Source organism: Mauremys reevesii, linkage group 6, assembly GCF_016161935.1.
Source record: "Mauremys reevesii isolate NIE-2019 linkage group 6, ASM1616193v1, whole genome shotgun sequence".
Classification (NCBI taxonomy): domain Eukaryota; kingdom Metazoa; phylum Chordata; order Testudines; family Geoemydidae; genus Mauremys; species Mauremys reevesii.
In genome coordinates this window covers 126,698,508-126,725,322 of record NC_052628.1, presented here as the reverse complement: position 1 = coordinate 126,725,322, position 26,815 = coordinate 126,698,508, and the positions used below count along the sequence as shown (strand labels likewise).

Below are 26,815 nucleotides of genomic sequence, written 5' to 3'. Positions count from 1 at the left end.
GCACAGAGCGGTGACGTGTCTTGACGAAAGTCGCACTGCAGTGCCAGGAACAGAAAAGAACAGTTACTTATCCCACAGTAACTATGTTTTTGAGATGTGTTGTTCACACAGATTCCAGGGCCCCATGTGTGTGACATTGGATGATTTTGGCCAGCAGAGTCTGGTTGGTACCATGCCTTTGCCAGAGATCCTCATGCTCCCCCACATGACGGCAGAAAGGGCAGAGTGAGCCCAACCATCCCTCAGTTCCATTGCCAATACAGACTCTCATAGAGGGACTCCATAGTGATTGGGAAGAAGAGTGCTCATCTACGTGGACAATACATCTCAAAGAACCACACTTACTGTACGGTAAGCAATTGGCTTTCTTCTTCAAGAGATTGTCCATATGGATTCCATACTTGGTGACTAACAAGCAAATGTCTACTTGCTCAGAGATGGATAGCAAGAATCCTAACTAAACAATGACTGCAGGACAGCCCAACCGAAACAGGCATCCAATCTGGAAGACTCTACCAAATAAGTGTCTTATAAATATGCAGCTCAAGCTTCGCCTAGCTAGAAACAGGGACGTTTTTCAAACAGGCAGCAGACACTGCTTGAGCTCCAGTGGAATGAGCTCTTACGAGCTCTTATACAGTAGGAGACCCACTTTGTTATCTCAGTGAAGCTGACTCCTAACCCTATCAGCAAGGGCCATGAACATCTAGGGGTGTGTGACGTTGCACTCCATATGCTTTATGAAAATATGCTTACGAATGTGAATATAATGTAACTGGAATATGCTTTATGCAAAAGCTCTCTTGTAAGGTATCATTACAAAGCTTATAATCTACTGAGTGTGTTCATGCCATTTGTATAAATTTATTAACTTTAATAAAAGAATAAGATAGAAACTTGTATTACTGATGTAAACATATTAAGTGGAAGCCATTAAGGGTGCTTCAGAATCAATGAACTGTAAATGGCTCTGTTTACTTGCAATTTAAGAATTTACCCTGTATAAGCTTTATACGGAGTAAAACGGATTTATTTGGGGTTTGGATCCCATTGGGAACTGGGTGTCTGGGAGCTAGAGAAGTAACCTGCTGAGCTGTTTTTGGTTAAAGGGCATGGCTACACTTGCAAGTTAGGGTGCATTAAAGCAGCCCCGGGTGCTCTAACTCACGACGCATCCACACTGGCGAGGCGCGTAGAGCGCTCTGACTCTGCAGCTGGAGCACTCTCGGTTCTCCACCTCCGCGAGTGGAATAACATTTGATGTGCCCCTACTGGAGTGCCAGTGTGGACGCCCTGGTCTGTTAATGTGCTCTGATCGGCCTCCAGAAGTGTCCCACAATGCCTGTTCTAGCCACTCTGGTCATCAGTTTGACCTCTACTTCCCTGCCCTCAGGTGACCAACCGTCAGACCCACCCTTTAAATTCTCTGGGCATTTTGAAAATCCCCTTCCGGTTTGCTCAGCCAGGCGTGGAGTGCTCTCAGTGCATCTTTCCAGGTGACTATGCCTCCACCCACCGGGCGATCCCCAGTATGGAGCAATGGCGAGGTGCTGGACCTCATCAGTGTTTGGGGGGAGGAAGCTGTCCAGTCCCAGCTGCGCTCCAGCTGTAGGAATTACGATACCTTCGGGCAGATATCAAGGGACATGATGGAAAGGGGCCATACAGTGCAGGGTTAAAGTGAGGGAGCTGCGGAATGCCAACCACAAAGCCTGCAAGGCAAACAACGGCTCCGGTGCTGCCCCCGCGACCTGCCGTTTTTACAAAGAGCTGGACGCGATACTTGGGAGTGACCCCCCCTCCACTCCAAGTACCACTATGGACACTTCAGAGCCCAGTCCAACAAGGCATGAGGAGAAGGAGAAGGAGGAGCAAAGCGGGAGCGAGGGTGCTGAGGAGGAGGAAGATGACACCCCGGCATCCCTAGATGCATGCAGCCAGGAGGAGGGTAGTGAGTCGCGGCGGCTGGTGCTTGGGGAAGGACAAACACCAGAGGAGGTGCCCGGAAAGCGGCTTTTATTTTGGGAAGGAAGTTGTTCGGTGCAGGCTCTTGGGGCGAGGAGGGTTAGGGGTGCGTGCCTGCCTAGCTGCGGAATAGGGTGTTGATGTGCTCTCTCACATCATGGTAATCGGCCTCAGTGATCTCTTCAAAGGTCTCAGTAAGAACTTGGGCAATGCGCTTGCGCAGATTTCGTGAGCACCGCTGTGCTCCTTGTCTCAGTCAGGCAAACACGTCTGCGCCACTGTGCCGTGAGGGGTGGGGGGACCATTGCTGCACACAGGCAAGCTGCATATGGGCCAGGGTGGAAGCCACATTGTAGAAGAAGACCCTCCCTTGCTTCCCAGGTCACCCTCAGCAACAAGATATCTTCCAGGACAAACTCATCCTGTGGAAAGTGTGGGGACAGTGTTCAGTATAGGGGGCCACTGCAGCTGTTGGCTCTCTCCAAGGCAAAGAACCCCAGAGGACAGTACAGCCATGAAAGAATCAGTCCCCCTGGACCCTGTGCTTACTCACCATTTTGGGGCTCCCGTGGGTTGTGCGTGCTCACTTTGGGATGGGCAAATTATGTTATTGTGTAGAGTGTGCTGGCCCTCCTTAAGTACGGGGGAATCATTGCTCTGTCTGGTGTGACAGAGTTGCATTTTGCCTTTACAGATGCAATCTTGAGCTCTCAGCCGTCCATGCTATCACTGGCTGAGAGGCTGCAAAGAATCAGGAAGAGGCCACATAGGAGCAAAGAGGACATGCTGCATGAAGCCATGCAGCACTCCCTTAATGAAAATCAAAAAGGGCAGGAGTGGTGGGAGAGTGAAAGGAGGGTCCGCCAGCAGAATGCGGATCGTCGGCACTAAAGCACGGAGTGGCTGATAAGCATCATGGAGCACCAAGCAGACTCAATCCAGGTGCTCGTAGCCATCCCGGCAGAGCACTTTTGTGCCCACCCCCCCACCCCAGCCCTTGTCCCAAAACTCTTTCCCTTGTGCCCCCATGTCACCTCCAACCCACTTTCCCCAACATCCGGGGTCTTATCGCCACCAGCTGCTTCCAACCCCTGTACCTTCACCACCCAGCCCCAAAAACTACAACCCTTACCCACTGCACTCAAGCCCCATCACCATGCAGTATAGCCATCCTGAAGTGCAGCACTCACTGCACAGCACTCCAGACAGGAAGGCTGAGTATGATAACAGGACATACACAGATCTGTGATTGTACCGTTCCCCACCCCACCCCCTTGCCGTTTCTGTTTCCCAAGCAATTGTGTTTCTTTTCAATAAATGGATTTTTTTGCTTTGAAAACATTCTTTATTATTGCATAAAGTAAAAGATACTTTAGCACAGGAAAGCAACAGGCACTGCAAGTCAGTGTATCATACGTAGCAAACACAGATTCCTACTAACACTGGAACCACTGCACTTCACTCCCGTGTAGGACACCAGACATTACTGGTGGCTTTCAGCCTCAAATTGCTCCCTCAAGGCATCCCTAACCCTTGCAGCCCCGTGCTGGGCCCCTCTAATAGCTCTGCTCTCTGGCTATTTAAATTCAGTTTCCAGGTGTTGAACCTCCAAGTTCCATGCCTGAGTGAATCTTTCACCCTTCCTTTCACAAACGTTATGGAGGAAACAGCACACAGCTATAACCGTAGGGATGTTATCGGCCAGGTCCAACTTCCCATAGAGAGAGCGCCAGCGGCCCTTTAAATGGCCAAAAGCACACTCCACAGTCATTTTGCACTGGCTCAGCCTGTTGCTGAACTGCTCCTTGCTGCTGTCAAGACTCCCTGTGTAGGGTTTCATGAGCCAGGCATTAAAAGGTAAGCGAGGTCTCCAAGGATCACAATGGGCATTTCAACTTCCCCTACGGTGATCTTCTGGTCTGGGAAAAAAAGTCCTGGCCTGCAGCTTCCTGAACAGACCAGTGTTCTGAAAGATGTGTTCATCATGCACCTTTCCGGGCCAGCCTGTGTTAATGTCAATGAAACGCCCACGATGATCCACAAGCCTTGCGAACCAGAGAGAAATAGCCCTTTCAATTAACGTACTCGGAGGCTAGGTGGTCTGGTGCCAGAATTGGAATATGCGTCTCATCTATCGCCCCTCCGCAGTTAGGGAAACTCATTTGTGCAAAGCCAGACACAATGTCATGCACGTTACCCAGAGTCACGGTTCTTCTGAGCAGGATGCGATTAATGGCCCTGCAAACTTACATCAACGCGATTCCAATGGTCAACTTCCCCACTCCAAACTGGTTAGTGACCGATCGGTAGCTGTCAGCTTCCAGATTGCAATAGCCACCCCTTCTCCACCGTCAGGGCAGCTCTCAATCTCATGTCCTTGCACTGCAGGGTGGGGGCAAGCTCATCACACAGTCCTATGAAAGTGGCTTTTCTCATCCAAAAGTTCTGCAGCCACTGCTTATCATCCCAGACTTGCAATCAGTGCTTGTTTCCTGAGCCCAAAAGCGCCGTTCCATGGTGGTGAGCATGTCCATGAATGCCACAAGCAATCTTGTGTTGTATGCATTACTTGAGTAGATATCATCGTCAGAGTCCTCACTGTCACTTTGGATCTTAAGGAATAACTCGACTGCCAAACGTGACATGCTGGTGAGACTCGTCAGCATATTCCTCAGCAGTTTGGGCTCCATTCAAGCAGACCGAAAGGGAAGACAGAGCGTGCAGTACAAAATGCGTTGAAAGATGGTGCCAATTGTGGACGGAAGCAGAGGGATTGCTGGGATCCGAACCGATGCATCACGAGGCGTTGGGACAGGACCTAGAATGCCCCACACCCTCCACTCCCTTCCCACAAGCCAGAGCGCCAGAATGAGAAGAGATGCTCTGTGGGATAGCTGCCCACAATGCACCACTCCCAATGCCGCTGCAAGTGCCGCAAATGTGGCCACGCCAGTGCACTTGCAGCTGTCAGTGTGGACAGACTGCAGAGCTTTCCCTACTGCGCTCTACGAAGGCTGGTTTAACTCAAAGCGCTCTACATTTGCAAGTGTACCCATGCCCCAGGTCTGAAGCTTTGGGGGCATGGCCCAGACCCTGAGTCTGTGTTGCAGCAGGCTAGCGTGTCTGGCTCAACAAGGCAGGGTTCTGGAGTCCCAAGCTGGCAGGGAAAACGGGCTCAGAGGTAATTTCAACATGTCAGGTGACAGTCCCAATGGGGTCTCTATGACTGAACCCGTCACAGTGTGTTCTTCAATAATTTTGTCCTGTTACAGTAGTATGACTACATTGCGTGTGTGATGCTCTGATTCCCCTAGGGTTGGGGAAAAAAACTGGGAGATCAATCAATTGGTTCAAATAGAATTCTGAAACAACGCTGGGCAGGAACTTGGGATGAGTGACTCCGGAGCGGCTTAAAACAGCCCAGGGGAGGGCTGTTGCTGGAGTAAGTAGCTCCCAGGCTGATTGGGGAAGCAGCCTCAGCTTGGCTACACCCCAATCAGGGCTCGGCTGGCCCTTGTAAGACGGCAGTGGGCCAGGAGCACAGACACTCACACTCTCTCTAGCCTTTGGAGAGGAAGGGACCAGGCTGCCTGGGGAGCTGAGGAAGGTATCGAGGGTGGAGCAGTGCTGGGGAAGGGCCAGGGAGCTGGGGAGCTCCAGCCTAGCAGAGCCCCAGGCTGCAGGCCGAAGGAAGGGCCCTTAGAAAGGTACTGGGGTTGCAGAGGGCAGCCCACGGGTAGGCAGAGGCAGCAGGCCCAAACCCTCGTTGCCAGTGATGAGTGGCAATCATACTGCAGTCTGCCCCAGTGAATGGGGGCTAGATGGGGACTGGCAGTAGCCAAGACTGAGGCAAGGTGGGGGTTCCCCCAGGAGGGGAGACCCCTCAAGACTGTGGGGGTACTGCGAGGGGCAGAACCCCAGTGGAAAGGGGCACCAGGGTCTGGGAGGGACATGGCGAGGCAAGATAGGGGCCTGCAGAGGGCGCTCCAAGGCTGTGAAAGAGCTAATTGCCAGGATGACAGCAGGAGGCACCGCAGTGGTGAGTCTCACTCGTTACAGTGACCCTGTCCTTATAAAACACTGTATCATGTCAACTCACCTTTCATTAGCACGGTGTTTTCTTGGGAAAAGATTTCACCCAAACCTCCTTAGTTATGGATCTGACCTGGATGATTCTGTAACTCTTATTCATATTTTAACTACAGTATCCTGCTACAGTCTAGATCAATAGAATCATAGAATCATAGAATCTCAGGGTTGGAAGGGACCTCGGGAGGTATCTAGTCCAACCCCCTGCTCAAAGCAGGACCAAACCCAACTAAATCATCCCAGCCAGGGCTTTGTCAAGCCTGACCTTAAAAACCTCTAAGGAAGGAGATTCCACCACCTCCTTAGGTAACCCATTCCAGTTCCTCACCACTCTACTAGTGAAAAAGTTTTTCCTAATGTCCAATCTAAACCTCCCCCTCTGCAACTTGAGACCATTACTCCTTGTTCTGTCATCAGGTACCACTGAGAACAGTCTAGATCCATCCTCTTTGGAACCCCCTTTCAGGTAGTTGAAAGCAGCTATCAAATCCGCCCTCACTCTTCTCTTCTGCAGACTAAACAATCCCAGTTCCCTCAGCCTCTCCTCATAAGTCATGTGCTCCAGCCCCCTAATCATTTTTGTTGCCCTCCGCTGGACTCTCTCCAATTTATCCACATCCTTCTTGTAGTGTGGGGCCCAAAACTGGACACAGTACTCCAAATGAGGCCTCACCAGTGCTGAATAGAGGGGAATGATCACATCCCTCAATCTGCTGGAAATGCCCCTACTTATACAACCCAAAATGCCATTAGCCTTCTTGGCAACAAGGGCACACTGTTGACTCATATTCAGCTTTTTGTCCACCGTAACCCCTAGGTCTTTTTCTGCAGAACTGCTGCCCAGCCATTCGGTCCCTAGTCTGTAGCAGTGCATGGGATTCTTCCGTCCTAAGTGCAGGACTCTGCACTTGTCCTTGTTGAACCTCATCATATTTCTTTTGATATAGTACATCTGTGTATAACATTGAATCACAGTAGAGGCTGGACGCTATTAGGTTAGAGCCACAGCTGGTGTAAACTGGCTGTCATTGAAGCTGTCTCTGTACTAGGTGAGGGGATCTGCTCTGCTGTTATGCAGGACACAGATAACATTTTCACACCTACTTACACGTGAACTGTTGTCTCTGGCTTCGTATTGGTCTGGTTAAGCCTCTCCAGGCAGAGGTGTTTGTCTCAAGAATTTTGTGAGATGGCTCATACACTTACAGCATTCCACAAATAACTAATAAAAGACAGACACGAGTAGTGAAAATGGGCGTTACCCTGACAATCTGATCTTTGGAACTTTGTGTCTGTGTTTTTATACAGACCCGATCACTGTAATATCACATAGGCAAGAACAAAACAAACAAAAAAAACCTGATTGGCTCCCTGACTGTGGAGAAATTGGCAGCCAAAATGCAGATTTTTTTTCTTCCTTGCAATTTTACGTAAAGAAAGAAGGGACACACACCATAAACAGAAAGATTTCTGAAGTAGCAGAGGGCTAAAGTTCACTTGTTTTTAAGGCCATGAACCGTGCTTCCTTCACAGACACTGTTCCAAGGGAAGCACATAATACAAAGCACCTGCACTTCTTTATGTGGATGGCAGAGAAAGTGGGATTTATTAGTGTGACTTCTTCCTGTCTTTGCTAGCAGGACAGGTGACTGGAGAGCAGCAGCCAACAATAATGCCTTCCGAGTCATATTTTTAAAAGCTTGGGGGTGGAGGGACAACTCAAAGGACCTTTTCCTGCAAGAGATACAGGATCCAGCACAAACTATTGCAGGCCAGATTTTCCAAAGTGCTCAGCACCCTCAACTGGGGCCAGATTTTCAGAAAAGCTGAGCTCTCACTTTAGCACCTAAATGGACTGGATCTTCAAGCGTGCTCAGAACCCTGCAACTCCGAGTATTCCCAATGTGGGTGACAGGGATTCTCCACTGTTCCTAATGGTAGCTTTAAAACCATGTTTTAAAATCTTGCCCCGCTATTCAAGCACCTGAATGGGAGCTGGTGGTGGTGAGCTTTTTTAAACATTTGGCCCTTCATGTGCAGCTTTTCTTAAATTCATTGGAAAGTTAGAATGGCAGTGGTTGATCAACAAGCAAAATAGTTCCTTTTTAATAACCCTCTTTGCACAAAATTATGCTATGACTTTATCAGTAAAAGTGAAATGAAAGACAGCAGAGATAGACACATTTAGACAAACAGTCAAAATGTATATTAAAACAAATATAGGACATCATTTAATGACAAATATTAACTTTCAGCCAACAGGGAGAATAAAGTAAATAGCACAATATTTTCAAAATGACAGTGTGGAATTCTAGGAATAACTATTATAGAACAAGGTAAGGAAAGTGTGGTCCACTGGAATGGGACCCAGGCCCTAGGATCTATTCCCAGCTGTCACTGACCTGTTATGTGACCATAGGCAAGTGGCTTCACCTTTCTGCGCCTCTTTCCCCCTCCATCTTTTTCTGACTTGTCTATTTAGATTGCAGCAGCCTGTTTCTGACAACTTGTTTGTACAGTGCACCTAGCACAATCAGGCTCCAGTCTTGGTTGGGGTCTCTAGGAGCGTATGTAACACAAATAAAATTAAAAAAATATCTACAAGTCACACAGTGCTGCAATTTCAGATGTTGATCAAAATGCAGCTAACTCATACGGAAATGGAATAAAGTGTGAAGAAATGACATCTAAAATCAGGGATTGAACAAAAGATTATATAAAAATATTTGTGCATCAAATTTATATCAAACTAAGAACACACAAGGTTCTTCCTGACTACATAAGAACATAAGAACGGCCGTACCGGGTCAGACCAAAGGTCCATCTAGCCCAGTATCTGTCTACCGACAGTGGCCAATGCCAGGTGCCCCAGAGGGAGTGAACCTAACAGGCAATGATCAAGTGATCTCTTTCCTGCCATCCATCTCCATCCTCTGACAAACAGAGGCTAGGGACACCATTCCTTACCCATCCTAGCTAATAGCCATTTATGGACTTAACCACCATGAATTTATCCAGTTCTCTTTTAAACGCTGTTATAGTCCTAGCCTTCACAACCTCCTCAGGCAAGGAGTTCCACAAGTTGACTGTGTGCTGCGTGAAGAATTTCCTTTTATTTGTTTTAAACCTGCTGCCTATTAATTTCATTTGGTGACCCCTATTTCTTGTATGATGGGAATAAGTAAATAACTTTTCCTTATCCACTTTCTCCACATCACTCATGATTTTATATACCTCTATCATGTCCCCCCTTAGTCTCCTCTTTTCCAAGCTGAAGAGTCCTAGCCTCTTTAATCTTTCCTCATATGGGACCCCCTCCAACCACCTAATCATTTTAGTTGCCCTTTTCTGAACCTTTTCTAGTGCCAGTATATCTTTTTTGAAGTGAGGAAACCACATCTGTACACAGTATTCGAGATGTGGGCGTACCATGGATTTATACAAGGGCAATAATATATTCTCAGTCTTATTCTCTATCCCCTTTTTAATGATTCCTAACATCCTGTTTGCTTTTTTGATCACCTCTGCACACTGAGTGGACATCTTCAGAGAAATATCCATGATGACGCCAAGATCTTTTTCCTGACTCGTTGTAGCTAAATTTGCCCCCATCATATTGTATGTATAGTTGGGGTTATTTTTTCCAATGTGCATTACTTTACATTAAATTCATTTGCCATTTTGTTGCCCAATCACTTAGTTTTGTGAGATCTTTTTGAAGTTCTTCACAGTCTGCTTTGGTCTTAACTATCTTGAGCAGTTTAGTATCATCTGCCACCTTTGCCACCTCACTGTTTACCCCTTTCTCCAGATCATTTATGAATAAATTGAATAGGATTGGTCCTAGGACTGACCCTTGGGGAACACCACTAGTTACCCCTCTCCATTCTGAGAATTTACCATTAATTCCTACCCTTTGTTCCCTGTCTTTTAACCAGTTCTCAATCCATGAAAGGACCTTCCCTTTTATCCCATGACAGCTTAATTTACGTAACAGCCTTTGGTGAGGGACCTTGTCAAAGGCTTTCTGGAAATCTAAGTATACTATGTCCACTGGATCCCCCTTGTCCACATGTTTGTTGACCCCTTCAAAGAACTCGAATAGATTAGTAAGACACGATTTCCCTTTACAGAAACCATGTTGACTATTGCTCAAGAGTTTATGTTTTTCTATGTGTCTGACAATTTTATTCTTAACTATTGTTTTGACTAATTTGCCTGGTACCGACATTAGACTTACCAGTCTGTAATTGCCGGGATCACCTCTAGAGCCCTTTTTAAATATTGGCGTTACATTAGCTAATTTTGAGTCATTGGGTACCGAAGCCGATTTAAAGGACAGGTTACAAATCTTAGTTAACAGTTCCGCAACTTCACATTTGAGTTCTTTCAGAACTCTTGGGTGAATGCCATCTGGTCCCGGTGACTTGTTAATGTTGAGTTTATCAATTAATCCCAAAACCTCCTCTAGTGACACTTCAATCTGTGACAGTTCCTCAGATTTGTCACCTACAAAAGCCAGCTCAGGTTTGGGAATCACCCTAACATCCTCAGCCGTGAAGACTGAAGCAAAGAATCCATTTAGTTTCTCCGCAATGACTTCATCATCTTTAAGCGCTCCTTTTGTATCTCGATCATCAAGGGGCCCCACTGGTTGTTTAGCAGGCTTTCTGCTTCTGATATACTTAAAAAAACATTTTGTTATTACCTTTGGAGTTTTTGGCTAGCCGTTCTTCAAACTCCTCTTTGGCTTTTCTTATTACACTCTTGCACTTAATTTGGCAGTGTTTATGCTCCTTTCTATTTGCCTCACTAGGATTTGACTTCCACTTTTTAAAGGAAGTCTTTTTATCTCTCACTGCTTCTTTTACATGGTTGTTAAGCCACGGTGGCTCTTTTTTAGTTCTTTTACTGTGTTTCTTAATTTGGGGTATACATTGAAGTTGGGCCTCTATTATGGTGTCTTTAAAAAGCGCCCATGCAGCTTGCAGGGATTTCACTTTAGTCACTGTACCTTTTAACTTCTGTTTAACTAACCCCCTCATTTTTGCATAGTTCCCCCTTTTGAAATTAAATGCCACAGTGTTGGGCTGCTGAGATGTTCTTCCCTCCACAGGGATGTTGAATGATATTGTATTATGGTCACTATTTCCAAGCGGTCCTGCTATAGTTACCTCTTGGACCAGCTCCTGCGCTCCACTCAGGATTAAATCTAGAGTTGCCTATTCCCTTGTGGGTTCCCGTACCAGCTGCTCCATGAAGCAGTCATTTAAAGTATCGAGAAATTTTATCTCTGCATTTCGTCCTGAAGTGAAATGTTCCCAGTCAATATGGGGATAATTGAAATGCCCCACTATTATTGGGTTCTTAATTTTGATAGCCTATCTAATTTCTCTTAGCATTTCATCATCACTATCACTGTCCTGGTCAGGTGGTCGATAATAGATCCCTAATGTTATATTTTTATTAGAGCATGAAATTTCTATCCATAGAGAGTCTATGGAACATGTGGATTCGCTTAAGATTTTTACTTCATTTGAATCTACACTTTCTTTCACATGTAGTGCCACTCCTCCCCCTGCACGACCTGTTCTGTCCTTCCGATATATTTTGTACCCCGGAATGATTGTGTCCCATTGATTGCTCTCAGTCCACCAGGTTTCTGTGATGCCTATTATATCCATATCCTCCTGTAGCAGGATGGAACCCTGCTCCTGCCCTGAAGGGGTTAAAAACAGCCCTGGGAAGGGGCTGTGGCTGGAGAAAGCAGCCTTTAGGCTGGGGCAAGAAGCCTGGGCTGATTGGGGAAAGCAGGCTCAGCTGTGGCCATGCTCCAATCAGGCCCAGCTGGCCCCTATAAGAGGCAGTGAGACAGAAGCCCAAAAGGGAGTCTCTCTCTGCATGTAGAGGGAGATGGGCCTGGCTGCAGGGAACTGGACGTAAGGTACCTGAGTGAAGCAGGGCTGGGGAAAGGCAGAGGAGCTGGGGAGCTCCAGCCTGGAAAGCCCCAGGCTGCAGCCTAGCATTGGGCTAACAGGTACTGGGGGTTGCAGAGGGCAGCCCAGGGGTAGGCCAAAGCAGCAGGTCCAAACCCTCCTTGCCAGTGATGAATAGGCTGATACTGCAGTCTGCCCCAGGGCGGGGGCTAGACAATGACTGGCAGTGGCCACACACTGAGGCAAGGTGGGGACAGAGGGTGGGGGTCCCTGAGAGGGGGAGACCCAGTTAAAGGGGCACCGGGGTCCTGGGAGGGACACGGGGGCCAGTAGCTGGAAGGCAGATCACTGGCCTGCAGAGGGCGCTCTGGACACTGGACTCTGCTAATTCCCCGGAGTCACCAGCAGGAGGCGCCGCAGGGGTGAGTCCGACCCGTTTACACCTCCTTTATCACAAGGCACTCTAGTTCACCCATCTTATTATTTAGACTTCTAGCATTTGTGTACAAGCACTTTAAAAACTTGTCCCTCTGCCATTTTCTGATGTGTCAGATTCTTTTTTATGTTACTGTTTATCATCTGATCTGGCCCTTACATTATCCTCTTCCATCCTCTGCTCCTGACTATAACCTGGAGATTCTCTATCATTAGACTCTCCCCTAAGAGAAGTCTGTGTCCGATCCACATGCTCCTCTGCAGCAGTCGGCTTTCCCCCATCTCCTAGTTTAAAAACTGCTCTACAACCTTTTTAATGTTTAGTGCCAGCAGTCTGGTTCCACTTCGGTTTAGGTGGAGCCAATCTCTCCTGTATAGGCTCCCTCCATCCCAAAAGTTTCCCCAGTTCCTAATGAACGTAAACCCCTCCTCTCTACACCATCGTCTCATCCACGCATTGAGACGCTGAAGCTCTACCTGGCCCTGTGCGTGGAACTGGGAGCATTTCTGAGAATGCCACCATAGAAGTCCTGGATTTCAGTCTCTTCCCTAGCAGCCTAAATTTGGCTTCCAGGACATCCCTCCTACCCTTCCCTATGTCATTGGTACCTACATGTACCACGACCACCGGCTCCTTCCCAGCACTACACGTAAGTCTGTCTAGATGCCTCTAGAGATCCGCAACCTTCGCACCAGGCAGGCAAGTCACGATATGGTTCTCCCAGTCATCACAAACCCAGCTATCTACGTTTCTAATGATTGAATCTCCCATTACTAACACCTGCCTTTTCCTAGCAACTGGAGTTCCCTCCCCTGGAGAGGTAACCTCAGTGCGAGAGGCAACCCCAGCACCATCTGGAAGGAGGGTCCCAACTATGGGAAGGTTTCTGCTCCCACTGACTGCTCTGCTTCCCTGGGCCTTTCATACTCTTCAGCAGCGCAGGGACTGTCTGACTGGAGGTGGGACAATTCTACAGTGTCCCGGAAAGCCTCATCAACATACCTCTCTGCCTCTCTTAGCTCCTCCAAAGCCCCTGGCCTCCAAAGTCCGAACATGATCTCTGAGGGCCAGGAGCTCCTTGCACCGACTACACACATATGCCACCTGACCACAGGGCAGGTAATCATACATGCTACACTCAGTGCAATAAACTGGATAGGCCCCACTCTGCTGCTGGGCTTCTGCCTGCATTGTCTCCTAGTTAATGGAAGGGTTGTTTAAAGGGTTGTTTAAAGCAAGAAGTTTTGAATGTAGTTTGGTTTATAGGTTTTAAGGGGACTAAAGGGGCACAGATAGAACCGACAAGGGACGCCCGCTCCCTTCCCACTCCCCTGCCAAACTCCCTTGCGAAACTCCCTGTTAGCAGCCCCTGTTTGCAAAGCTCCCTGGTTGCTTGTGCGCGGCTTAATAAAGCCCTGGCCTGTGTGAATGCCCCGCCCACTGATTAAGGCTCAGCCAATTACCAGAGGTTTCTAGCTTTCAAACCTTCCTTTGAAGCTCACAGCCTCCAACTGCCAGCCACAGCACACGGTCCTTCAAACAACCAACAAACCAAACAGACTGACAAACACAAGCTCAGCACACAGCAAGTAACTCCCAAACACAAACACACACTACAGACAGTCACTTACCCCACAGATGCTGTATTAGCTCCTCCTTCACCTGGAGAACTCCCTTGCGAAATTCCCTGTTAGCAGCCCGTTCACAAAGCTCTCTGGTCACTTGTGCGTGGCTTTATAAAGCCCTGGCCTGTGTGAATGCCCCGCCCACTGATTAAGGCTCAGAACGTTTCACTTTACTCACATGAGTAGCCTCCTTGAAGTTAGAGCTGAGACATACATCCTGTTATCAATACTAGACCCATCCTGTAGATATATATCCATTGAGATTAACAGGTGCAACAGTTAAATTTACTTAAATATTTTAAAAGATAAATAGTGATTTTCCTTGTATTTATCAACTTCTGCACATTATTTCTATATCCCTTCTTATTTATATTTTCAACCCAATATCAGTAATCCACTAAGGACTTTTAATTAGCACAGACTGGAGTGAGATCTCACGATGTATGATCTTGCACAGTCAACCAAAAAAACCCAACCCTCCCGTTTCTTGTCCAAGAATCCCACCAGGCTACATCTTCAACAGGACTATTCATATACTTAAAGTTAAGCTGTGCCTAAATGCTTTGCAGGATTGGGGCCAGAGTACTTGGCACCTTGCAGGATTAAGCACTCACACTGTTGCAGTGAGATCAGAACCACACCATGGCGCCTACAAAAATTTTCATTTTAAAAAATAAGGTGGGTTTTTTAGTTAGTGAGAACAAATCTGCACAGTCAAAAATGCATCTGGGATTAGATTGTGTGTGCCTCCCCCACAATTCAGTGCTTCATAACAGAATAAATGGAGATTTTTAAGTCTGCCATTTACTCAGTAGTGATGAAAAATACTATTACAATAGTCCAAGATCTGCATTTGGCGTTTGCATAGATCACTAACATCAGAAAATGTGACTTCCAGTATCAAGGAATTAATTTTGTCACGCTGGCTCTGGTTGTCAAGCTTAAGCGACAGCAAGAGCAACACACTGCATGGGGTGATCTGAGCACAGGTACAAATCATCTCCAGCATGACAGGGTAAGCCAGATGCATAACAGGATAAGGCAGCAGGAAATGATACCAGTTTGAGTATAACGTACCATTAATTTTCTACTTTTCTATCTTACTGTGTGTCTGTTGAAGACATGATCTGATCTATCATCAGAGGAACCATTTTCTGAAGGGGAAGCTGCAATAAGCTATTTCTCAAAGAGGACCCCTAGAAATATTCTGAAAAATGGATGCAACTACATCCTGGGTTCAAACCTGCCCTGGTATATTTGTTTGCTGCTTCTGGTTTTGCCCATGGTTCTTCCAGAATCTTCTGCCTCTTTCCTTATGTTGTTTCACCATGTGGCATTTGTTGTAATAAGTTTAGATTTTATATTGCTGGAAGAAAAAAATAGGCTCACAAGTAAAGAAAGCAGACCAGGAGAGTTCTACAGGTGGAGCAAAGTGTGTAGATATTGCTAAAAAGCTACTAAATTTCTGACAAATGTGAGCTTACTCTTGCTATTGCCCTTCTGCACTCTCACGTGGGCATAACAACTACATAAAGAAAGGGATGCAGGTAAGTGACAAGAGTGGGTAAATAAATCAGGGAATGTCAGAAAGGTTTGCAGCAGGAGCTGGGTAAGGTGGCACAAATTTTTCCCTCACTTACACCTGTGCAACCACAGTGAAGTCAGTGGGATTGTACCAGTGTAAGCAAAGGGAGAATCTAATCCAATAATAATAATGTCACCTATTTCTCAGATACAGTAAATCAGTTCTAGTATTCTATACAAACAACATTGTTTTCATAGAGTTTATTAAAATAAAAGCTTCAGGTAAACATGGTCAATAAACAGTTTAGAAAAACAAAGATCAAAAACATTCCTCTTCAAATTATTCCACAGTAACACTGAACAGTATGTTAAAAATGCTGCCCTAGATAACAAAACGTAATTGTACCATTAGCAGATTGAGTGGAAAATTAAACTCATTCATTCAGGCCTTGTCTACACTAGCGAGCTCAGAGCAGCACAGCTGTGCCGATGCAGCTGCACCACTGTCAGAGTGCTGGAGTAGCTGCTCTCCCAGAGACATACTAAAACTATATCAACAAGCGGCAGTAGCAATGTCATCGGGAAAAGATCTCCGCCAACACAGCGCTGTGCACACTGGCACTTAGGCCAGTGAAACTTCTGTTGCTTCTAGGGGTGTTTTTTTCACACCCTGAGCAACATAAGTTTTGTCGACATAAGTGGTAGTGTAGACATGGCCGTAGTCAGTGTTAAATAATACATTTCTTCTGAAGATTTTAACAGCCTGGACAATAAGTTAAACACACACACACATATATACAGTATTGCAGTCAGATATTTAAAACATTCTATTCTGCTTAGGGGATGAGCATTTTTGTTTTTGCTACTAGCCTTTCCACTTACAAATATAAAATCACAAACTTGTGACAGGATTGCACATTTTCTATCCTGACACCATCTTATCTTTCCATTCCAAAACCAGAGAGCAACGGTACCTTATTTAATAGCATAGTGCTGCTTAACACAGAGCTCTGAATAATAAAACCATCAAAAGGAGATTAGCTTTAGGCCGTACGCAACAACAACAAAAAAGAATGCAAAAAGTACCACATGAAAACTCATCCCTTCCCAGACTCAGTGCCTCATCTCATCAAGTAAAAACATTACTAGGATTTAACCTCTTCCCCTCCCCAATTTGACAAAAAACACCAACGTTTTTGTAGTGTTTAAAAAGCCAGTAGTAATTAAGGATGTGACAAATCCATTTTTTAAAGTACTTGCCAAATTCTGAATTATTTACTGCAGTATTCAGTGGCAGGAGAGTTCTGGAACTAGGAGGGCTGGCAGGAATGAAGTGTGTCGTGCACTCTGTAAATACCAGCGAAGCCCCAGAGTGCACCTGGAATGATACAGCAGTAAAACAGTCACTCAGATTCAGCTGTGTTAGCTACTCAAAACTGTATTAACTTGGATACAAATACCTGGAAAATTCAGTATTTATGTATCAACTGAATACAAAACAAAGATTTGTCCTATTGCCAGTAACTGACAAAAAAAACTGTGACTTGTAGATAACCATCATACTCCAGGAAAGAAATCTGGACTACAGCCTTATTATACACAGATATGAAAGCATCAAAACTGCTTAACTCCTTGACATTGGCACCATGAGTGCTCCAGGGTTAGTGCCAGTACATTTGGTATTCATATTTCATTAACAACCCCAGAACTCTCGACTTGCCCACTGAGAAGGAACTGAACAAATCAGGGTCATTTAGCTTCACTGACTTCACTTTGGGAATACTCGAGATCCATCTCGCTAAATGGATTCAAGCACAGGTTCAGACAGAAGCTATTATTCAGCAATCCCTCCCGAAAACGAAATACAAGAAAGTTTACTGTACTGACCAAAAATGCAAGTAGTAATGAGAGAAGATACAGTTGTGAGATTTTTCAATCCAGTGACACACCAGCAGTAGCCTTTAGATTACACTGTTGTAAATCTGAGGGAGGAGTTGGCCGCTTTATACAAATTAACAGCCTGGGGTTTACACTCAAAACATGAGGATAGTGATTCTCAACCTCCTCCATACCATGACCCCAGGTTACAACAATAAAGAAGTTTCAGGACTCCACTCCTATCTAACGCTAAAGAAAGGGAGGGTGATTATGACCCTATAAAATCTGTTTACAACTCCCAGGTTACTTGAGACCCATGGTTTAGAGCATCAAAGACCAGAATTCTGGACTCTCCTTTTATACGAAGTGTCCCCCTGTAGCATATGGCTCCATGTTAAAAAATAAACAGTAGATAGCATTCCCTGACATAGCTACATAAAGTGGTTAATAGAAAATGTCTCTACTTTTGTTAACTGAACCCCAAGCTCAGGTTTTCCCAAGGGCATGATATTAGGAAAGTCCACACCTCCTCTGATGTGGATAGGACTCGTCAGTGTCTTACCCCACCTCTTCATCCAGGGCTACCTTTGTATCCCTCACTATCTTAGTTGTGCCCCTTCACAAAGCAGTCACTCCTGCTCTGAGTAACTGGACAACATTCCAGCGACCTCTGAAGTCAGACTGACTGCCACAACCGCTAGGGGATGCTTTAGATCAATTTATCTATCTGTGTAAGGTATTTCTATGGTGCCCACCACTCTAGTATTTCAGTGCTGAATTTCCCCCCATGAGACAAAGCATGCTGAGCCATTTGGTCTGGGTTCAAATTTAATTTTTTCCTATCTATATTCCCACTTCAGTCTTTCTTATATTCCTTTTGTACATCTTTCCTCTCAGCTAGTCATCGCAGTTCACACATACTACCTTCATTCTCTTCCTTTAGCTGTCACAGAGACTGCCAGATACAAGTGTTGCGAGAAGTACACATACCACCTATTATGCCAATAAAGATTCAAGCTCTTCTTAGGAAATGGATGAAAACTGATCAGAAAACTGATCTCGACATCTTGGGGTGAGGGAAATTAAGCATGGATAGGTCCGATGGTACCAAACAAATCCTGGTTACATCCATGTGATCAGTAGACTTGAATGACATCATCCCATTCATCAACAGGCCACATCCCGTTGTACTGCACATTGGATGGAGAGCTTTTCCAGTCCCACACCTTCACAGGTACCTTCCAGTCCTTGCCGTAGTTGGCTTCGACATATCGGAGGGTTTCACAAGGCACATGTACCTTGAGTTCTACAAACTCAGTCCAACACAGTGAAAACTTGGGAAACAGGTACCTACGTTACAATAAGAGAACACAATAGTTAAGACTCAAAGATAGGTATGATATTCAGTAAACAAAACCTTGGCAGCCACTACACCATTTGATTTTGAAAATTATGAAGGAGTACAGATTGTGTACTGTGGCCAGAGCATAAGACAGAGTCAGGGACATCTGCATTTCAATTCTTTCCCTGCCCATGATTTGCTGCATGACTTTGGGCGAGTCACTTAACCTCCCCACTTTTGTTTCCTATCTGTGAAATAGGGGTAATAATGACTTATTTACCTTACAGGGATGTAGTGAGGATTAACTAGTTAATGGCTGTGAAGTGCTTTGAAGATGGAGTTTTATTATGGCTACATGCTCAATACGCTCTCCCTGATAGCTTCGCTGCAGATGCGATGCCCTTAAAAATATAAATCACAAAGAAAACCAAACCTGCCATGGGGCATTGAAGTAATACGAGTTGCCAGACCTAGGCAGAATGCCCCTCCCTCTTCTCACACCTGTGGTAGAATGAGACATACCAGCAATGCCCAGGTGATCCAATGGAGAAGATACAGGACAGGGAGCTTAGGATCTACTTCCAACTTTGTCATTGACTTGTGATACAAACCCAGGACAAGTTACTTCGGGTTAGAGTGTAACCCTACAAGCTGACCTGGACAAATAGTAGTCAAGCAACCCCAGGAGCAGCACATGTGCCGCGTGCATATATATATATATTATTTTTTTGCAGAAAAAAGCTTCTGCTGAAGAGTTGCTGCAGTTCCGTCTTATGCCCACCAGAGGGTGCTGTAGCATCAGAACACAGCAGCTGTTCCTGCCAGCCCCAGCTAGGATAGGGAAGAGAAAGAGGCTGCAGCGCCTTCTTCAGAGCACTTGTCGGGCCAGGTCAGGAGACAGGGGATATGGGGAGACAGACAGCGTGGGGCTGCTGGGGGGGCTATACAAGGGCCCATAAAGGCTACTGGAGGAGGGCAGACTGGAGCAGGGGCTGAATGGAGTGGAGGCGCAGGGCCACAGAGGGGGAGGGAGGTGCAGGGCCACATGGGCAGAGAGGGAGGGGGTGCAGAGCTACAGGGGGGAAGGGCTATGGCTGAGTGGGGCAGGGACACACGGAGATGAGGGGAGGGGGCTGGATGAGGGGTGCAGGGACACACTGGGATGGGGGGGAAGGGTGTAAGGCCACATGGGGACAGAAGGCTCACTGAGTAGGGGCACAGAGACACATGGGGACAGGGGAAGGGGGTGCAGGGACACATGGGGAGAGGCGCAGATGTGCCTGACTGAATGGGAGAGGCTAGGGGTCAGCCAGGGTCTGCATGGAGGATCCTTACCCACTCCCCCAAAACACCCGTTCCATACTTTCCCCACCCATACCCAGCAACCCTACAAGCTCATACCCAGGCTCCTTCTCAGCAATTACTTCCCTCTCCCACACTGACTCCTCTAAGCCTTTGCACTGCTTTTGAGGGGTGCAGGAAATATGGTTCTGTTGTTTAAATAAATTATTCAGAAATTTGTCAAAAAACATTTCCTGATCTTTTTGTTTTCTATACTGTTACAGACATACTTGCTGACAGGTATTTTGAAATAAATTACCAAAATAATTGAAACTGGTGTGATTATATTGTGTTATTTTGACAAATAAAATATGCAGAATCTTTCAGAATTTTAAAATACTGTGTGCAGAATTCCCCCAGGAGTATCCCGTGCATAAAATTAATCACAATATATGTGTTTGCAGGACTGGGGCCATACTCACAAAAGTGTCTATTCAAGGCATCTCTTGTGGAAGTTAGGAAACCATTTCCACAAGAACAAAATATGACTACAAGAAAAATAGATACAATTCTAAAAAATTAAAGCAACGTATGCCAAACATAACTGCTCAGATACTTTCCTTTCCCACATCCTTCATCTATATTTTGGTTATTCAAATTATACATTTCTTGGAGTAGGGACCCTGCTTTTATTCATGACTGTAAAGCATTAAGATCACTTCTAGTATGATGTAAATAACTGGTGAGCATTCTACACTTGGCATTTAGTCTGTGTGGTAAAAATTAGGGATTTGGAGCAATCAAATTTTTGAATTGGTCCACTCCAGCTCTGGGCAAAAACCTACTGCTCCAGCTCCAGGCTCTGCTCCAAAGCCCTGGTAAAAATGACACTATCTGATCATAACAGTTTCCTAACAGAAGTCTGCAACAACCTTACTACACACTAGTTAAGGCACAACACTCCTATGATGTCAAATTAACAGTCTCTCAAATGTCAGTATAAAAGTCACTGCTGCTCAACCAGCTGCACTGTCCTTACAATTCAGAGGCAAAAATGTTGTTAAAATACTTACAGTTGTAAATAATTATACAACTATCATTATTCCAATAAAATTTTACTAAATTAATGTGTGAAAATGAGGAAATTCATAGTGTTCCTATACTAATACTATTGACCCTATTGCTAAGTTTTTTATTTCCCAAGGTGATTTGTTTGTTTAGTTGGTTGATTTAAATCTAATAGATCTTATTGTTTCTACTGTGAGATATTAAGTTGTTGCTACACCACAGTAACGTCAGAGCTTCTAAATTCTGCAGCATTCACTCCCAAGCATAGAAATTCTGGTACAGTAGAACCTCAAAGATATGAACACCAGAGTTATGGACTGACCAGCCAATTGGACACCATGTGAAACCGGAAGTAACCAATCAGGCAGCAGCAGAAGGGTGGGTTGGGGAGAAGGAAAAAAAAAAGCAAGTACTGTACTGTGCCTGTATTGCATCTTAAAGGTAGGCACATCTGGGCTGCTTGTCCCCCCCACCCCACCCCCACCTTCAGGGCAGCCACTTACAGCAAGACATTGGGGCTGCCAGCCCAAAGCAGCTGTAGTCTGCAGAGCAGGAGCAATGCTGGGGTCTGCGCAGTTTTCTCCCCTCCTTCCCTTCCCTTCCCCTCCCTGCCAGGAGGGGACAAGCTGTTTTTACCTCTACCCCCAGCCGGGAGGGGGACATGCTGTTTTCTTTCACACACACACCCTTGGCCGAAGGGGACAAGCTTGCAAACTCATGCCGGGGCTGAGTAGGGAGCTCAGCTGCTGCTTGGAGTGCCAGCTGTTGGATTTGGAGCCCAAACTGTGCTTTGTTCAGAGTTACGAACATTTCAGAGTTACAGACAACCTCCATTCCCAAAGTGTCCGTAAGTCTGAGGTTCTACTGTATTATCACCACTTATTCTTGAAGAACAGTTAATCCAGAGATCATTTATTGTATGTCCATACAGGTCCAGGGGCTCAGACCTAGTCGAGGTCACTTAGAGATACGAGAATATAAAAAGTTAATATGAGCTCCGTATGTACTTATGATAGAGCTTCTAATTTCTGCAGCAGTAACTCTACAGCTGTCACTTTGATGTTTAGAAACTCTCCCATCTGCAGTAGGAAGCTCTGTTTTTAAGGTGATAACAATTCTTAGAAACTCACTCCACGCTGAAGAATTAGATTCTAGCATGACTTAAACAGAGTAACGTCTGTCTTGGTTGACCAACCCCATTTCCTCCCATGTTCCACAATCATTTTGAAAGAACGAAGTGAAAGCACCTAATGGTGGTGGGTATCACAACCTTTAAAGTCAAGAGTGATTAATAATAAGGTTTAACTGTTAAAAAAAAAAAATCTCTCCTTGTATCTCTCCTTTTAAGAAGGTATTTAATACAATGGAAGCTAGGTTAAGACATTCTAAACAGGTACATTCTGTTACTGATCAAGCCCTGGTCTACACTACGAGTTTAGGTCGAATTTAGCAGCGTTAGATCAATTTAAGCCTGCACCCGTCCACACGACGAAGCCATTTTTGTCGACTTAAAGGGCTCTTAAAATTGATTTCTGTAGTCCTCCCCGATGAGGGGATTAGCGCTGAAATCGACCTTGCTGGGTTGAATTTAGGGTAGTGTGGACGCAATTCGATGTTATTGGCCTCCAGGAGCTATCCCAGAGTGCTCCATTGTGACTTCTCTGGACAGCACTCTCAACTCAGATGCACTGGCCAGGTAGACAGGAAAAGCCCTGTGAACTTTTGAATTTAATTTCCTGTTTGGCAGTGTGGCGAGCTGATCAGCACAGGTGACCATAGAGTCCCAGAACTGAAAAAAAGCTCCAGCATGGACCGAACGAGAGGTACTGCATCTGACTGCTGCATGGGGAGACGAATCTGTGCTATCTGAACTCCATTCTAAAAGATGAAATGCCGGAATATTTGAAAAAAATCTCCAAGGGCATGAAGGACAGAGGTTATAACAGGGACCCGCAGCAGTGTCACGTGAAATTTAAGGAGCTCAGGCAAGCCTACCAAAGAGGCAAACAGCCTCTCTGGGTCAGAGCCCCAGACATGCCACTTCTATGATGAGCTGCATGCCATTCTAGAGGGTGCCCCTACAACAACCCCACCCTTGTGCTTCCCTCCTCCCTCACCCCTCCTGGGCTACCTTGGCAGTTATCCCCTCATTTGTGTGACGAATTAATAAAGAATGCAGGAATTTGAAACAATGATTTTATTGCCTGTGCAAGCAGAGATCAAAGGGGGGAGGGGAGGGCGGTTGGCTTACAGGGAAGTAGAGTGAATCAAGGGGGGGCGGGTTTTCATCAAGAAGAAACAAACAGAACTGTCACACCGTAGTCTGGCCAGTCATGAAACTGGTTTTCAAAGCTTCTCTGATGCGCAGCGTGCCCTGCTGTGCTCTTCTAACCGCCCTGGTGTCTGGCTGTGCGTAATCAGCAGCCAGGTGATTTGCCTCAACCTCCCACCCTGCCATAAATGTCTCCCCCTTACTCTCACAGAGATTGTGGAGCACACAACAAGCAGTAATAACGATGGGAATATTGGTTTCGCTGAGGTCTACTGCACCAGCGCGCTTTTAAACGTCCAAATGCACATTCTACCACCATTCTGCACTTGCTCAGCCTGTAGCTGAACTGCTCCTTACTACAGTCCAGGCTTCATGAGCCACGGGAGCAAGGGGTAGGCTGGGGTAGGTGCGACCGCGTGGTGCTGCCGACTGGGAGAGCAGCCTGAGGCAGAAGCCTCCAGCTGGCATGATATTCCAGGCAGGACTGAATCTCCATTAGATGAAACTTAAAGAAGAGAATGACCTGGAATCATTCCCATTTTTTGTCCAGGCTCCCCCGACCAACCTCATTGAGGCCAGGGGCAGCTCTAGGTATTTTGCCGCCTCAAGCAGGGCAGGCAGGCTGCCTTCGGCGGCTTGCCTACCGGAGGTCCCCGGTCCCACGGCACGCCTGCGGGAGGTCCGCTGAAGCTGCGGGACCAGCGGACCCTCCACAGGCAAGCCGCCGAAGGCAACCTGCCTGCCACCCTCGCGGCGACCAGCAGAGCACCCCCCGTGGCTTGCCGCCCCAGGCACACGCTTGGCGTGCTCGTGCCCGGAGCCGCCTCTGACCGAGGCTGGCCAGAAGCACCCATGTCTGCCCCGGCGCCCCCGACCAACCTAACTGAGGTTGTCCAGGAGCACCCACGGGACAACGACGACGGTTAGCAGTCGTATTGCACCATCTGCCATCCGCAAGGCAAAGCAAGGGGATGCTGCTGTGTAGCACTGCAGTACCGCATCTAGGGTGACCAGATGAGAGGAAGAAAATATTGGGACACATTGGGGGGGCTGCTGGCGGAGGGAAAAAAAACAAAATGGAGTGCGAAATATTGGGACAAATTGCCTAAATATCGAGACAGTTCTGATTTTATCGGGACGTCTGGTCACCCTAACCGCGTCTGCCAGCAGCACCCAGGAGACATATGGTGACAGTGAGCTAAGCGAGCTCCATGCTTGCTGTGGTATGCCGTCTGCATGGGTAACCCAGGAAAAAAGGCGAGAAACTATTTTTTTCTGTTGTTCTAACGGAGGGAGGGGGGGGCCTGACGACATGTACCCAGAACCACCCGCGACAATGTTTTTGCCCCATCAGGCATTGGGAGCTCAACCCAGAATTCCAATGGGTGGTGGAGACTTCGGGAACTGTGGGATAGCTACCACAGTGCAACGCTCCGAAAGTCGACGCTAGCCTCGGTACTGTGGATGCACACCGCTGACTTAATGCGCTTAGTGGGGACACACACAATCGACTGTATCAAATTGATTTCTAAAAAATCGACTTCTATTAAATCGACCTAATTTCTTATTGTAGACTTACCTCAAGAGGACTAATTTCCATGCTCCTTTTTGATATATATTAGATATAGTTTACTATACCTAGAAAGTACCTCTTTAGGATTTCAAGTTTCCATTATATTGACTACTTTCTAACCACACCCGACTATCACAGACCAAACTTCCACACCAGCCTCCCTCCAATACCACTTAAAAAGAAAAGGATTAGAACAATCATATTTTTGTCTTAATCTGTGAAAGCTGGAACATCTGTACCACATCCAAGAGTGCAGTATCTTGAGCACAACACTGGAGCATGAATTCAAAGCCAACATCCATTCTCACACATGGGAGGCATTCTGCCTTGTGCAGGGAGAAAAAAACGCTGCTTTCATGCCCATAATGACTGGTGCACACATAATTTTGGAAGAGAATATCAGCTCTTTTGGCAAGGAACTGGATGTCACAACGTAAGTATGGCACAACCTTTGGCCCACACAACCTTTATCACTGGAGATGAGGTATCAGATGGAAAGAACCCCGTCTAACTCTCAGAACCCAGGCTGAGTTTGCTCGGCTAACTGTTTACCTAAGAATATGAGACTGACCATACTGGGTCAGGCCCAGTGGTCCATCTAGCCCAGTATCCTGTTCCCAACAGTGGCCACACCACCATATGCTTCAGAGGGAATGAATAGAACATGGCAATTATCGAGTCATCCATCCCCTGTCATTCAGTCCCAGCTTCTGGCAGTCAGAGGTTTAGGGATACTCAGAGCATTGGGTTGCCTCCCTGACTCTCCTCACTAACCGCTATTGATGGACCTATCCTCCATGAACTTAACCTGCATGCTTAAATCTACATTTAACTGCATATCTGATACAGAAAAGAGGAAGATACTGTAAATGGGGTTCCATGTTTCCTAAACCACTTTAATAACAGGAACATACTTTAAAAAAATACCAAAGGCATTTAAGAGTAATGGTCCATATCACTGCAGAAATGCTACTGTGAAATGTATTGCTGTGGACCATTACTGCAGAATCTCAGTGAGTTGCGTTATTTTGCAAGGACTGGTGAGCCTCCGTGCCATAATCTCTAATCACACAAATAGATGACTGAACCCTCAGTGCTATAAAATACATAAAAACAAGCACCTGAAAGAAAAAAAATTGTAGCTTGATTCCCCTTTTCCCTTTTTATTATACTAGTGCTTGTCTTAGTCCAGATGACATCTGTTTAACAATTGGATTCCAAGGTTACTGAAGATTTGCAAAGAGCAGGCCGACAATGCTGAATACAACACCAATTTGATGAGACACTTAAATGTCACTGTTTCTCTTCCCATTTCTCCAGCCCTCGCTGTGCAAAATCTCTACAAATTCTTCTCTTCCTGAAGCACCTTCTTGCTTGGAGGATAAAGCTAAATGCCAACTGTTGCAACTACTATTTCTAAAACACTGCCATTACAGTAACACATAGTTTTTAATAATAGCATCTGATGCTGTAACAATTTGTTCAACTAGTTTTCCCTTCTATAGATTTGAAATGAATTCATACTTAAATTTCTTGCCCGATTTGGCTTGAGTTCCTCCATTCCATATGTGGTCATCGTCTTCATAGAAGAAAAAAATATCAAGTTTCACATCATCTTCTCCCTGAAAGGAGAGTTCCAAGCTGTCTTCTACCTGTGAGACAGACAAATACACTTCATATCCTCATATAACAATCAGGAAAAAAACAAGAGGTTGTGATTTATTTGTGCTGACATGTTACAGGGGAGTAATTGCCTTGTTACAATCTTGGGTGTCCCCCTCAGTGGGGGACACTTGAAGGGTAAAAAGAGAAAAAAGAATCTGGTC

General features: G+C 46.0%; 1 protein-coding gene and 1 long non-coding RNA gene across 14 annotated transcripts in view; one reads left to right on the top strand and one right to left on the bottom strand.

Moving 5' to 3' along the window:
- Positions 1 to 26,815, bottom strand: part of LOC120407779 (T-cell acute lymphocytic leukemia protein 2-like) — a 119,735-nt gene that overhangs the window by 64,260 nt on the left and 28,660 nt on the right. For 10 of the 12 annotated variants that reach the window (XR_005600247.1, XM_039543837.1, XM_039543840.1 and 7 more), the window contains one exon: positions 26,514 to 26,641. Coding sequence is in view for 11 of the 12 variants with exons in the window: in XM_039543837.1 (XP_039399771.1) it covers positions 26,514 to 26,641 (128 nt within the window). In the remaining variant the exon portion in view is untranslated. Of the gene's footprint in view, positions 1 to 15,821; positions 18,804 to 19,075; positions 19,197 to 26,513; positions 26,642 to 26,815 lie in introns of those variants that run through there. The other 2 variants (XM_039543844.1, XM_039543841.1) reach the window with 2 other exon arrangements.
- Positions 1 to 26,815, top strand: part of LOC120407781 — a 108,106-nt gene that overhangs the window by 68,532 nt on the left and 12,759 nt on the right. Inside the window, exon 4 of one of the 2 annotated variants that reach the window (XR_005600249.1) lies at positions 19,530 to 19,652. The exons of the other annotated variant lie outside the window; for it this stretch is intronic. This is a non-coding gene — a long non-coding RNA (uncharacterized LOC120407781). Of the gene's footprint in view, positions 1 to 19,529; positions 19,653 to 26,815 lie in introns of those variants that run through there. 2 annotated transcript variants of the gene reach the window in all.